Genomic DNA, 14,560 nt, shown 5'->3' on the forward strand with positions numbered 1-14,560 from the left:
TACATCCTAAGAATGTTATGAAGATTAGATTAATATGTGTATTTTTTAATATGCTGCTTGGAACAGAGTTAGAACTTAATGATACTGGCTATCATGAAGATTACAGTGAAATTTACCTTGGTCTGGAAAGATACAACCATAGAAATCAATGAACATACCTCTAAGACAAAAACCACTGGATGATGGAAATCTACTAAAATGCATTCTTGTACCTCCAAAAAGAGGACTGGAAAATTCTTCTTTTACTGAGAAATCCTGACTTTTAAACTATCCCTGTAGTATTATCCTCAACTTGTTTTGCCCAAGAAGCTTAGCAGTGGCAAAGAATGCTAACAACTTGAGGTGTACTTCACTTCAACTGCTAGCAAGTAACCCTCAGAGCATGCAGAGCATGACAGCTACTTCGTGCTTTCAAAACAGCAACTGGCAAAAGCATCATTGAATTATAACGATAATTGGAGACTTTGAAGTTAGGGTCATTAAATTCATATTTGAACCATAAAGAGCAAAATATAATGGGTCTATACTAAATGAGGAAAACAAATAGACTTTTATGTGTACCTGAGTATCTAAACAATGTCTAGAAAACTTACTAATCTGCTGGTGTTATTTCAGGAAGAATAAGTGAAAACAAGGAAATGACCTCGTGTCCTGGGGGTCATCAGCTCCCAGCCAGGGTATATAAAGGGCCCAGAGCAGGAGGAGGACATTCACACCTGAGAACATTCAGCGCCTCTCAACAGCCCACCCCACACCAGCCTCAGACACCACCATGACCGGCTCCTGCTGCGGCTCCACCTTCTCCTCCCTGAGCTACGGGGGAGGCTGCTGCCAGCCCTGCTGCTACCGCGACCCCTGCTGCTGCCGCCCCGTGACCTACCAGACCACCGTGTGCCGCCCCGTGACCTGCGTGTCCCGCTGCACGCGTCCCATCTGCGAGCCCTGCCGCCGCCCGGTGTGCTGCGACCCCTGCTCCCTGCAGGAAGGCTGCTGCCGCCCCATCACCTGCTGCCCCACGTCGTGCACGGCTGTGGTCTGCAGGCCCTGCTGCTGGGCCACCACCTGCTGCCAGCCTGTGTCTGTGCAGTCCCCCTGCTGCCGGCCCCCCTGCGGCCAGCCGACGCCTTGCAGCACCACCTGCAGGACCTTCTCCTGCTGAGCAGCCCGTTATCACGAAGGGCCCTTCAGAAGACGGCCAGGACCATCCCGCTGCCCCTCAGGGCTTCACCGCGGAGCAATACAGATTTCCTTGAGAAGCCGATTTCTCATCTCTTCATACTAGCTCACACTATGCACTGAAGACACCTTTTCAGACCAACTACAGATGAAAAATACTCTCTCTTCCTAGGACTCCAGTCTAATTCCCATATCATGTTGTCTGCTTTCTAATAAAACTCAATATTCTTAGCATAGAAATCATGGTCTTTGTGATATTTCCTTCTGGTAGATTGCGTCTCTCTTTTGTCTAGAGATACTCAAAGCAAGATGCAGAATAATCCTCTTACATAGTTCTCATAACTTAAGTCTGAGTAGTTTTCTTATAATCATTGTAAATGGCATTTGTGGAGCACAGCTGAGTCAGGAAGATGAGTACAACTATGTCTTTATCATGTGTACAGAGTCACTTGTGCCCAGAATTTCAGGCATGCATCGAACACCTGAGAAATGTTCTGCAACAAGAAACACCCTGGGAGGCTGCACCTGGGTTGAAACTTATATTCCCAGTCTAATGGTGTGTTTACTGATCCAACACCTGTTGGAACATCATAGAATACGCAGGGTGTTAGAGGTGGAAGAAGCCTTCAGCAACCTCTGGCCAATTACCTCTCTTTTAAAAGTTAAAGAAACATGAGTAATGTAAGAGTAAATTAGTTACTTACTAATGTAATTATAATCACAAAAGTTTAGAAAAGACCCTGGAAAACGCATGTTTCCTGCATTTAGACCTTAAGTCAAACACTTCTTCTTAGTATGGTGAGAGACATGTTAATCACAAAATGGTTGTATATTTTACGACTTTATTTTACACTTCAATAGCCAAACACACATACACACACCCCCTAGAAATACATCTAACCAAGGAAGTGAAAACTACAGAACACGACTTAAAGAAATGATAGGTGACACAAACGAATGGAAAAACATCCCATGCCAATGGACTGGAAGAATCAATGTCATTAAAATGGCCACACTGCCCAAAGCAATCTACAGATTCAATGCTGTTTTTATCAAGCTACCAATCTCATTTTTCACAGAACCAGAAAAAAACTATTCTGAAATTCATATGGAACCGAAAAGAGCCCAAATAGCCAAAGCAATCCTAAATAAAAAGAAATCTGGAGGCATCACATTACCTGACTTCAAACTATGCTATAAGACTACAGTAAACAAAACAGCATGGTACTGGTACAAAAACAGAAGGCTGTAAAATATAAAGTGGCATAGACAAAAGGAACAGAGTAGAGAACCCAGAAATAAAGTCACACTCATACAACAATCTAATCTTTGATAACATTAACAAAAATAAGCAATGAGGATAGGACTCCCTATTCGATAAGTGGTGCTGAAATAGCTGGCTAGCTCTATGCAGAGGATTGAAACTAGACCCTGATCTTTCACCATATAGAAAAATTAACTCAAGATGGATTAAAGATTTAAATGTAAGACCTCAAACTGTAAAAACTCTAGGAGAAAATCTAGAAAACATCATTCTGAGCATCAATCTTCAGAAAGAATTTATGACTAAGTCCTCAAAAGCAATTGCAACAAACACAAAAATTGACAAGTGGGACCTAATTAAACTAAAGAGTTTCTGCACAGTAAATGAAACTATCAACACAGTAAATAGACAACCTACAGAATGAGAGAAAATATTCACAAACTGTGCATCCAATAAAGGCCTAATATCCAGAATCTATAAGGAACTTAAACAATTGAACAAGCAAAAAACAACCCCATTAAAAGTGGGCAAAGGACTTGAACAATCACTTCTCAAAACAAGACATACAAGCAGCCAACAAACATGTGAAAAAATGCTCCACATCATTATTCATCAAAGAAATGCAAATCAAAACCACAATGAGATACCATCTTGCACCAGTCAGAATGGCTATTATTAAAAAGCTCAGTAATTGAAACCCATACTTTCAGAACAAAGAAAAAAATAGTAAAAAAAACAACAGATGCTGAAAAGGCTGTCGAGAGGAGAGAATGCTTATATGCTGTTGATGGGAATGTAGATTAGTTCAGCCACTATGGAAAGCAATGTGGAGGTTTCTCAAGAACTTAAAATAGAACTATCATTTGCCCCAGCAATCCCTTTACTTGGTCTGTAGCCAAAAGAAAACTAATCATTCTACCAAAAAGACACATGCACTTGCATGTTTGTCACAGTACAATTCACAATAGCAAAGACATGGAATCAACCTAGGTTCCCATCAGTGGTGGACTGGATAGAGAAAATGTGGTACACATATACCATGGAGTACAACTCAGCCATAAAAAACAATGAACTCATGTCCTTCACAGTAACATGGATGCAGCTGGGGGCCATTATCCTAAGCAAATTAACCCAGGAACAGAAAACCAAATGCCATATGTTCTCACTGACAAATGGGAATTAAACATCGGGTACTCATTGACCTAATGATGGCAACAATAGACATCAGGGACTACCAGAGCAGGGAGAGACGGAGGGAGACAACAGTTGAAAAACTATTGGGTAATACACTCAGTCCTGGGTGACAGGATCAATCATACCCCAAACCTCAGCATCACACAATATACCCACATAACCAACTGGTACATCACACAATGTACCCCCTGAATCTAAAGGAAAAGTTGAAATAATGAAAAAAAAATTGTTCATAATGTTATTGTTAAATGATAATGTGAAATAAAGCTCTAGAGTCTGTTACACAAAATCTGTTGTCCACTACCATGAGAAATCTGTCTAAATCAATTTGAAGGCTTTTTTTTTTTTTTTTAGGGATGCTTCTCTAAGACCCCATTCTGTATTGCATGGGCTGTGGGGTTCTCAGTAGGGGTCTTATTATACACAGTCCTGACAGATGTGCCGCCTGTCAGTTCAACAATAGCCTGACTCCCTTAACAGAGGTAAGTACTCAATGAGAAGATGCTCTATTTCTTCCTTCCAGGTGCTTTTATTTTATTTCATGCTATTAATGGAACTCACCACTGAATAATGTTATTTCATGCGTATTCTTCGGTGACTGAGCAGAGAACCGATCATTTGCCATAACAAATATGTTGGTCTTTGTTCTAAACTTAAAGTTTAGAATTTAAAAAGTACCAATGTAACATGACCTTTTACTATATACTTATACATATATATGGTATATACACATACAGGTATATATGTACGTACATATGTACTATATATTTACTCTAAATATAGTAAAAGGTCATGTTACTATATATGTGATATATGTATAAATATATATATTTACTATATGTTTAAAATATATTTACTATATATACCATATATTTAAATATATATTTATATATTACATATAAATATATATAAAATATATATATTTTAGACCCTAAGTACCAGACACTGTTTGTTCTTAGCACTTGACAAATATTAGCTCATGTAATCCTTACAACAGTTCTGATATGAACTATTATTATGGCCCAAGGACACACAGCCAGTAAGTGGCAGAGCTTTAAATGAGCACTGTCCAGTTTCAGAATAAGTGGGGTCAGAAAACTGGATGTGACTTGCCACCAGTTTCAAACCGCAGAGCTGTCTGTGCTCTCACAACTCTGGGGCATGAATAACTGAAGCATGACCCATAATTTCTCTGCCTGCAAATGAAGTTTGGCTATGGGGTGTGGATACGTGTCTTAGAGTGAATAAACATTAGAAAGGTTTACTGAATGATACATAGACTATTTTTTTGGATCTTTACAAAGGGGAGAGACAGATGTCTTTGGAATGAACTTGGGTTCGAAGTTTGTGCAGTACAGAAATGAGTCTTGTTAATGTGATGATTTAAGTCTTCCAAAGAGGCTCCCATTGCATAAAATGTGATTACCATGAAGACTCCACAGCAGCATGAAAATAAATTATGACATAATATGTCTTGAAAAGAGCAGAATATACAACTTTTTACCTAGTTACCTCTGGTTACCGCTTTGAAAAACAAAAATCCCATGTCCATGAACAAAGAAAAGAATGTAAAACAAGAGAGTCAAAGGTCTCTAGTGATGAGAATGTGCCTGATAGCTCCTTCTTCTGTTTCGCTAATTGTGACTATGGGTTCAGTCAATTTACATTCCTTTTGAAGTTTTGAAATTATGCTTGAAATTCCATTTGGGGAGCTTTAGATGTTGGGGTCCAAGGCACATTCTTTCAAATAAAGAAAATGATCCTGAAGTGATTCAAAACCCTGTCTGGTGACTAACAGGAGGAGTAAAGCTGGAAGGTAATGGGATTGTTTCCCCCTTGCAGTTCCTAAACTGCCTCTGGCAACACTTCCTGAAGAAGCCCATCCATCACGCTTTCAGCAGTGCCACAGCAGAACACTGGGCAGCCTCCCAACGTATCTCTGCTGAACAGTGTACTGGATATGTGTGCAATGCTGGTTGAAAACCCCTTTCTTTTCACTTGCTAGTCATAGCACTTATGTCAAGGTATATATGTATATATTATTTTGAGATGGAGTCTCACTTTGTAGCCCAAGCTGGAGTTCTGTGGCATGATCTCGGCTCACTGCAACCTCCGCCTCTGGGGCTCAAGTGATTCTCGTGCCCCAGCCTCCTGCATAGCTAGGACTACAGGCACCCACCACCACATCTGGCTAATTTTTTGTATTTTATTAGAGTTGAGGTTTCACCATATTGCCCAGGGCGGTCTTGAACTCCTGAACTCAGGTGATCTGCCTGCCTCGGCTTCCCCAAGTGTTGAGATTACAGGCATGAGCCACTGCCCCCAGCCATCAAGGTATATTAAGAAAAATTTCCCATTACAGAATTCTTCATTACATGCACAAGAAAGGCAAGGCTAAAAAATGACATGTTTCAGAGATAAAAATCAGCACCTTATGACCAGAAGAACCAGAGTTGCACAGAACCATGTACTAGAGAAAAGAACACATGCAAGGCAGTCTTGGAGGTATTATTCCAATACTTAGTGGCTTGAAAAAATTTTTGTCTGTCCTGTAAAACTAGATGAGCTACTATCCTATTCAAGGCCTATGTATCCCGCTGTTTCAAGTGATAAACATATTCCCAAGCAGACTACATGGGAGGTCTTGTCTAACACTCGTGTGATTCACTTTTCACATGTAGGTGCTTCCAATGACTTGAGTCCCCTGCTGGGGTCAGGATAGGCTCTACTCGGTGTTCTATGTACTCCTCTATGTTTATAGTTTATAATTTCTTTTAAAAACTGAAAAATTTTTAGACCATTTTGTCCAGATTTGATCCAGTGCTATCTACTCAAAATAAGCATCGAGAGCTACTATCACCTCAAATGACGATGACTTCTTAGATTTTCACACCGTGTAGGTACATCCATACAACAAGAGCTCTTTAATGAGATAATGAGTGTGTCACAAGCAACCATTAGTCAAAACAGAATTCTACTTAATTGGCCAAAAGGTAAACGAAAAGGGTCACCTGCACCCGGCCAGGGTATATAAAGGGCCCAGAGCAGGAGGAGGACATTCACACCTGAGAACATCCAGCGCCTCTCAACAGCCCACCCCACACCAGCCTCAGACACCACCATGACCGGCTCCTGCTGCGGCTCCACCTTCTCCTCCCTGAGCTACGGGGGAGGCTGCTGCCAGCCCTGCTGCTACCGCGACCCCTGCTGCTGCCGCCCCGTGACCTACCAGACCACCGTGTGCCGCCCCGTGACCTGCGTGTCCCGCTGCACGCGTCCCATCTGCGAGCCCTGCCGCCGCCCGGTGTGCTGCGACCCCTGTTCCCTGCAGGAAGGCTGCTGCCGCCCCATCACCTGCTGCCCCACGTCGTGCACGGCTGTGGTCTGCAGGCCCTGCTGCTGGGCCACCACCTGCTGCCAGCCTGTGTCTGTGCAGTCCCCCTGCTGCCGGCCTCCCTGCGGCCAGCCGACGCCTTGCAGCACCACCTGCAGGACCTTCTCCTGCTGAGCAGGGCACTGACTGCCCGGAACATACAACTCACTTTCTGAAAAAGTCACACTCCCGTTTCTCTACTTTAACAAACCTCCTGCCCTGAGCCCGCAAGACCCCACATCAACCAAGCTGGGAACCGAGAACCGGGCTCATCTGTTAAGACGTGGGCCATTCTGAAGTCTTTGTAAAGGAAGCAATTTCCTTCTTCCTATCTAAGATTTTGTGGCATGTTTATTTTCTAATAAATATCTGTTCTTTGGTCTTGCAAAAACTTTGGTTTTATTTACTCATTCTAATGTTTTGTATTAAATTAACTTTTAATTTAAAAAACTGACACATAATTGTACATGTTTATGGGATGCAGTGTGATGTTTCCATACATGTATACATTTTGTAATAATCAAGTCAGAGTGTTTAGCATATTCATCACCTCATACATTTATCATTTCTTCATGGTAAGAGCATTTAAAATCTTCTCTGTTAGCTATTTTGAAATATACGATACAATATTACTAACCATAGTCACTCTACTGTACATTAGAATACCAACACTTATCCCTCCTATCTATCTGTAACTTTGTACCTGTTGGCCAATCTCTGCTTATCCTCCCCTCCTCTCACTCTCCCCAGCCTCTGGTAGCCAGTATTCTACTCTCCACTTCTATGAGATTAACTTCTTTAGATTTCACATAGGAGTAAGAGAATGTGCTGTTTGTCTTCCTGTGCCTGGTTAATTTCACATACCATAATGTCCTCCAGGTTCATCCATGTTGTTGCGCATGACAGTATTTCATTGTTTTTATGGCTGATAGTTTTCATTGTGTGTGTGTGAGAGAGTGTGTGTCATAATTTCTTTATCCATTCATCCATTGATGGACACTTAGATTGTTTTCATATGTTGGCTGCTGTGAATAGTGCTGCAACAAACATGGAAGTGCAGATATCTCCTCAACATACTGATTTAATTTCCTTTGGACATATCCTCAATAGTGGGATTGCTGGATCATATGGTAGTTCAATTTTTGGGGGACCCTCCATACTGTTTTCCATAATGGCTATGCTACTTTACATTCCCTCCAAGCTAGTATGAGCTCCCCTTTTACCACATCCACACCAGGATTTGTTACTTTTTTGTATTTTTGATAATAGCCATTCTAATTGGGGTGATATGGTATCTCATTGTGGTTTTGATCTGCATTTCATGATGATTAGTGATGCTTAGCACTTCTTCATATACGTGTTGGCCATTTGTGTGTTTTCTTTTGTGAAATATCTATTCAGGTCTTTTACCTATTTTTGATTGGATTTATTATCGTTATTCACTGTTGAGTTGTTCAAGTTCCTTATATATTCTGGATATTAACCCCTGGTCAGATGCATAGTTTGAAAATATTTTCTCCCATTCTCTAGGTTGTCTCTTCACTGTGTTGATTTGATTGTTTCCTTTGCTGTGCAGAAGGTTTTTACTTTTATATAATCCCATTTGTCTACTTTCACTTTTGTTGCCTGTGCCTTTAAGGTCTTATCCCCCCAAGAAAAAAACCGTTGCCCAGACCAGTGCCATAAAATGTTTCCTCTATGTTTTCTTCTAGTAGTTTTATTATTTGTGGTCTTATATTTAAGTATTTAATCCATTTTGGGTTGTTTTTAAATATGTTGACAAATAGGGTCTACATGCACTGCTTGCCTACCATATGCAAGTTACAGGCTACATGGTATAAAATAGAAATTAAAATTGAATTAAAAATGTTCCCCTCTTCAAAAAGCTTCTAGGGACATGAGTTATATTCACCTATAATTCATCTAAAAAGTAGAATATGAAAAAATAAAAGTACAACACTGTGTGATGTCAACACAGAAGTCACTATTGCTTGGGGAAAAAAAGAAAGATTGAAAAGAGAAGCTAACATTTTATATGGGTTCAGATTGTGCTACCCAGATCAGAGGGATGGCATTCGTAGCAATAGAAATAGTATGAACAAAGGTATGGAGGGAGGGGAACCATAGCACTGTTCAGAGTACAGTTTGGCTGGGGGCACTGGATATATAGAGAGTGATAGTGAAAGAAAGATTTGGAAAATTTGTATGCTTTGAATACTAGCCAAGGGAGTACACCCTTAATGCAATAAGCAGTAAGGAGCTGTTGAAAGCTTTGGGGCAGGAAAACGGCATAACAAGAGCTGGGCATTGGGACAATTCTCATGATAGCTCCTTATAAAGACAGAGGTCAAAGGCCAGAGAAATAAGTTGCACAGAACTATACAGAAACTAATCAGGAAGATATTGCCCTGGTCCAAGCAATGTACAATAAGAGCTCAACTAAGATAATACCCATGGAATAAAGAAGACACAATGAGTATGGCAGATGTAGAAACCCAGAAAGTATATTAACTTAGTTGAATGTGGGAAACAAAAAACGACTAGGAAGCAAATGTGATTTATTCCAATTATAAGTCCCTGGTCCACACCGGGGCCTACTGTGGGGAGGGGGGAGGGGGGAGGGGGGAGGGATAGCACTAGGAGATATACCTAATGTAAATGACAAGTTAATGGGTGCAGCACACCAACATGGCACATGTATACATATGTAACAAATCTGCATGTTGTGCACATGTACCCTAGAACTTAAAGTATAATAATATATTTTTTAAAAAGTCTCTGGTTCAGATACTTAAAAGAAGTTTAACATATTTATACTTATTTATTGTGTATTTAAATCGTTAGTCCATAGTGTCATCTGTCTACCATCTAATATTTATATTCTTGAGCTATTACAAAACACCTTTTTTAAGAAAAAAAGACAAATACAAAGAGCTTTACTAACATTAATTGATTCTGAAAAGCAGCATGGTATAAAATAAAAAGAACTGGTCTAGGAATGAGCTCTTCCAGTTGTGTACTGTGGGAATGGAACAAGTTGCTTAACCTCTCCAAGACTCAAGAGTATTCTAACACCAACCAAAGTTAAGTGAAAATGAAAAGTGCTCCATACCACACCACCAATGTTCCCATTTAGAACTTTGAGACTAAACAGTTCTTTACTCAATTCTTTTCCTTGATTAATCCCTCCTGTTACTACTACACTGATTTTTATACTAGAGCAAGATATGAAACAAACAGATGGGGTCCTGCTTTCTGTATAAGCCTTTAGTGCTCTGGGCATAGTAGAAGTTAATAAATATGTGCTATTTATAATAAGAATGATGTCAGTTTCTACACCTATAAAATTAAGTGGTGGAACAAGATAATTTACACATTTTTGATCTCCAACATTCAGTGATTACATATAACCATTTTCAACGTCATACCTACAGTCATAGTTACCATATGACATGAACATCTTTACTGATGCTGGCATGAATCACATTGTAATATAACCCCATTCCTGTACAAACACCACCACCTCATAAAATGCTAACTATGTGTTTCTATTCATGATTGGAAGGGAGAAATAAACCTACCCCAAGTAGAAATAATATGTTTTTGTCCAGACTTTTTTCATGTATCTTATGTAACCCTAAACTCCCAGTAGAAAATCACATTCTTTCTTCTAGCAATGGCCAGGAATTGTTTTAACTTTTATTTTGTTGAAATTTATCTTAATCTCTTTTTGCATTTATTATACTACACCTCTTGAACTATATTTGGTCACCCATTTTCTAACCTGCCTTATAAAGCAGATAAAAGTATTTTCTAGGCCGGGCGCAGTGGCTCAAGCCTGTAATCCCAGCACTTTGGGAGGCCAAGACGGGCGGATCACGAGGTCAGGAGATCGAGACCATCCTGGCTAACACGGTGAAACCCCGTCTCTACTAAAAAATACAAAAAACTAGCCGGGCGAGGTGGCGGGCGCCTGTAGTCCCAGCTACTTGGGAGGCTGAGGCAGGAGAATGGCGTGAACCCGGGAGGCAGAGCTTGCAGTGAGCTGAGATCCGGCCACTGCACTCCAGCCTGGGCGACAGAGTGAGACTCCGTCTCAAAAAAAAAAAAAAAAAAAAAAAGTATTTTCTAACTCTTGCTTTTTCTTTGATTGATTCCCCTTCCTAAATTCAGTTGTCTTGCTCTTTGGTCTAATATCTTTTTACAGGACACATAGTTTAGTAATGTGAAATGACATAAATTCATAATAAATTCTGCCTTTGAGAAATTATATGCCAGATAATCCATATACTGGTGATTTTTGTCTTTCATAGAGAAGTGTAAATTTCATTAAAATATTTTGCAATCTTTTTCCAATTACTGAATATGAATTTTAGCCTCTCTTTTAAGAGACATTGGAATTGAACAGGTTTTGGTTTATATATCCTCCTGAGTGATCAATGTTTCCTCAAATATGAATGTGAAGTTCAGGAGATATCACAAAAATTGGAAAGATTTCATTTCAGAGAAAAATCTATGAATTTCTACGAAGGCAGAGTTTATCAGAGTTTCTATCTGGCTAATAAGATTATATAGAGAGAGTATAATCTTACTAGTCTAAAAAATATAAAGCAGTCTTACATAAGAACAGTCACGATTAATAATTCTTTTCTGGAGACTTGAGGTTTGGTGAATACAATCCCCAAAATCACATCATCTTATGGGTGAGAGTCACCTTGTCAGATGATAAGCCCACAAGTGCAAAACTGAAGCTGAAGCTCAAGTGGAAATTACACCATTGTTTGAAAACAACATGCTAATATTTTTACCAAGGACAAACACATTCGGTGAGTATTAGCTGAGCAATAAGGAACAATCAATTTCAAGATATATTTAAAACAATTCAGCATCTGAACCATCAGAGGGCCCTAGAAAGGCTGGTTTAAAGAGTAACAAGATAAAAATGTTGCTCGCCACCGATAGAGGAATTGGTCAAGACTTATAAAAAGCCCGAGGTGGAATAGGCAGCCATAACTCAGAAACTCCTCCAAGCAACCCAAACTTCAGACCAACTCCTGACACCATGGCCTGCTGTCAGACCAGCTTCTGCGGATTTCCCAGCTGCTCCACCAGTGGGACCTGTGGCTCCAGCTGCTGCCAGCCAAGCTGCTGTGAGACCAGCTCCTGCCAGCCACGCTGCTGTGAGACCAGCTGCTGCCAGCCAAGCTGCTGCCAGACCAGCTTCTGTGGGTTTCCTAGCTTCTCAACCAGTGGGACTTGTGGCTCCAGCTGCTGCCAGCCAAGCTGCTGTGAAACTAGCTGCTGCCAGCCAAGCTGCTGCCAGGCCAGCTCCTGTGGAAATGGCTGTGGCATTGGTGGTGGCATCAGCTATGGCCAGGAAGGCAGCAGTGGATCTGTGAGCACCCGTATCAGATGGTGCCGCCCAGACTGCCGTGTGGAGGGCACCTACCTGCCCCCCTGCTGCGTGGTGAGCTGCACACCCCCATCCTGCTGTCAGCTGCACCACGCCCAGGCCTCCTGCTGCCGCCCGTCCTACTGTGGACAGTCCTGTTGCCGCCCAGTCTGCTGCTGCTACTCCTGTGAGCCCACTTGTTGAAAACCTCCTTCTGCTGGGAATCCTGATAAGATGGCACTTTAAAACTAGCCAAATTAGAATCCTAACAATCTTCTGAATTCCAGTACCTATAACTGGGCTTGCAACCTCTCATCACACAGCCACATAAATTCTCTAGGATGTAAATTCATTTACAATGGAAGACCAAAATTTTTTCCTAGACCTGGATGTCAGCCAAAGTCCTACAATGTGAAAAGAGTTAGGTAATATTTTACTATAAATATCATCCGAAATATTTCAACAGTTATTGGGACTTAAATTTAATAAAGGTTTTCAATGATGAAGTCGTTGGAACTTTCCTTGCTTTGGAATTTGTTACAGATATTGCGGTACTGGGATTTTTCAAAATATCAACATGACATGGCACTATGGTTTTTCTGTATTTCTGCCCTTTTAATGATGATCTTTAAAAGTAATTTTCTTTTGTGTTACCATTAAATGGTCTAATATTTTGCAGCTAAGACATACGATTAAAGGAACATGACAGCATTTAGGAACTGTTTCCTAAGGTTCTCACACATGCTAAGTGGTGGGCTAGGTATTCCAACAGACTGATTTTATAAAAAGGAATTTCATGTTATTCAGCTTCTTGAGGTTCTGTCAAATCTATTCATTTGTCCACTCATTCATTCATATACACAAAAGCATAATAAAAATTGTGAAAGAATACAAACACAAGATTATAGAGTAATAGCACATAACAAACATACACATTTTATTCAAGGTCCTAGGCTCATAACTCCCATAGCCCTTTTTATGATGTTAGGGCACTTTAGACTTCAGAAGCAGACCTCAGAAAACAGAATCTCTCTCTCTCTCTCTCTCTCTGGCCTTCTCCTCCCCTCTTTTCACCTGCTCCTTTTACTCCTCAAGGCAAGAATCTTCCCCCTCTGTTCTTGGCACTGGCCGTCAAGATATTCTCCTACCTTCCTTGTCTGCTTGTAGGTCATAAGATCCCCATTTCAGAAGAGGTTCTGCCCCATGCCCTGGAGGAAGAAAGGCTGCACAGAGTGACCAAGAAGGATCTGAACAGACAGGCCTTACTGGGTTTCACCACTCACTCTACTAACATTACATCATACTCTTTTTGTCCAATCACGTTTCTAATGGTTGTCCATCATGCCTATCCACTGAAGTCTCCATAAAATGTCCAAAAAAAAAAAAAAAAAAAAAAAACCACGGAATTTGAGGAGCTTCCAGATAGCTGAATGTGTGGAGGTTCCTGGAATGTGCTGTTCCCAGAGAGGTTATGAAAGCTCCTCATACCTCTTCCCCCACACCTTACCCTATGCCTCTCTTCTTCTGTACCTTTTGTAATGGTCTTTATCATAAACCAATAAACTAAATGTTTCCCTGAGTCCTGGGAGCTGCTCTAGCACACTCATCAAACTTAAGGAGGGGGTCGTGAAATTCCAACTTATGGCTGGTCGGTCAGAAGCACAGGCAAAACAACCTGGAGCTTGTGCTTGGCACTGGAAGTAGGGGGCAGTCTTATGGGACTGAGCCCTCACCCTATAAAACCTGATGCTATCGCCAGGTAAATAGCATTAGAATGGAATTGGAGTGGAGAACACATTAGGCCTATTTCTCCCCATCAATAAGCAAGGAAATAAATTATGCAGCAGATACCAGCTGCGTGTTCTCCACTCCAATTCCATTCTAATGCTATTTACCTGGCGATAGGGCGTGGTGGCGGGCGCCTGTAGTCCCAGCTACTCAGGAGGCTGAGGCAGGAGAATAGCGTGAACCCAGGGGGTGGAGCTTGCAGTGAGCGGAGATCGCGCCACTGCACTCCAGCCTGGGCAACAGAGCGAACTCCGTCTCAAAAAAAAAAAAAAAAAAAAAAGAAAGAAAGAAAGAAAGAAAGAAGAAAAGAAAAGAAAAAAAAGAGAAATCTTCTATGTTGATTGTTGCTGAGTGAGAAAACAGAATGAACATT

The 14,560-nt window shown here is 40.9% G+C and overlaps 3 protein-coding genes and 1 long non-coding RNA gene across 4 annotated transcripts in view; 3 read left to right on the forward strand and 1 right to left on the reverse strand.

Annotated features, from left to right (window-relative positions):
• LOC117067040 overlaps positions 1 to 14,560 on the reverse strand; it is a 185,729-nt gene that overhangs the window by 30,855 nt on the left and 140,314 nt on the right. The gene's annotated exons all lie outside the window — the stretch shown is intronic.
• LOC117067032 (keratin-associated protein 2-1) lies at positions 686 to 1,416 on the forward strand. The gene has a single exon (XM_033183088.1). It carries the CDS (start codon positions 773 to 775, stop codon positions 1,157 to 1,159), a length of 387 nt encoding a protein of 128 aa, XP_033038979.1. The 5' UTR covers positions 686 to 772; the 3' UTR covers positions 1,160 to 1,416.
• Positions 6,671 to 7,398, forward strand: LOC117067031 (keratin-associated protein 2-1). Its single transcript, XM_033183087.1, has one exon. It carries the CDS (start codon positions 6,756 to 6,758, stop codon positions 7,140 to 7,142), a length of 387 nt encoding a protein of 128 aa, XP_033038978.1. The 5' UTR covers positions 6,671 to 6,755; the 3' UTR covers positions 7,143 to 7,398.
• Positions 11,987 to 12,915, forward strand: LOC117067027 (keratin-associated protein 1-3). The gene has a single exon (XM_033183083.1). It carries the CDS (start codon positions 12,070 to 12,072, stop codon positions 12,601 to 12,603), a length of 534 nt encoding a protein of 177 aa, XP_033038974.1. The 5' UTR covers positions 11,987 to 12,069; the 3' UTR covers positions 12,604 to 12,915.

Source organism: Trachypithecus francoisi, unplaced genomic scaffold, assembly GCF_009764315.1.
Source record: "Trachypithecus francoisi isolate TF-2019V2 unplaced genomic scaffold, Tfra_2.0 Lachesis_group20, whole genome shotgun sequence".
NCBI classification, from domain to species: Eukaryota; Metazoa; Chordata; class Mammalia; order Primates; family Cercopithecidae; genus Trachypithecus; species Trachypithecus francoisi.

Excerpts from the sequence above, each read along its gene's own strand:
- LOC117067032 (XM_033183088.1), top strand. The coding sequence starts at position 773 with ATGACCGGCTCCTGCTGCGGCTCCACCTTCTCCTCCCTGAGCTACGGG.
- LOC117067031 (XM_033183087.1), top strand. The coding sequence starts at position 6,756 with ATGACCGGCTCCTGCTGCGGCTCCACCTTCTCCTCCCTGAGCTACGGG.
- LOC117067027 (XM_033183083.1), top strand. The coding sequence starts at position 12,070 with ATGGCCTGCTGTCAGACCAGCTTCTGCGGATTTCCCAGCTGCTCCACC.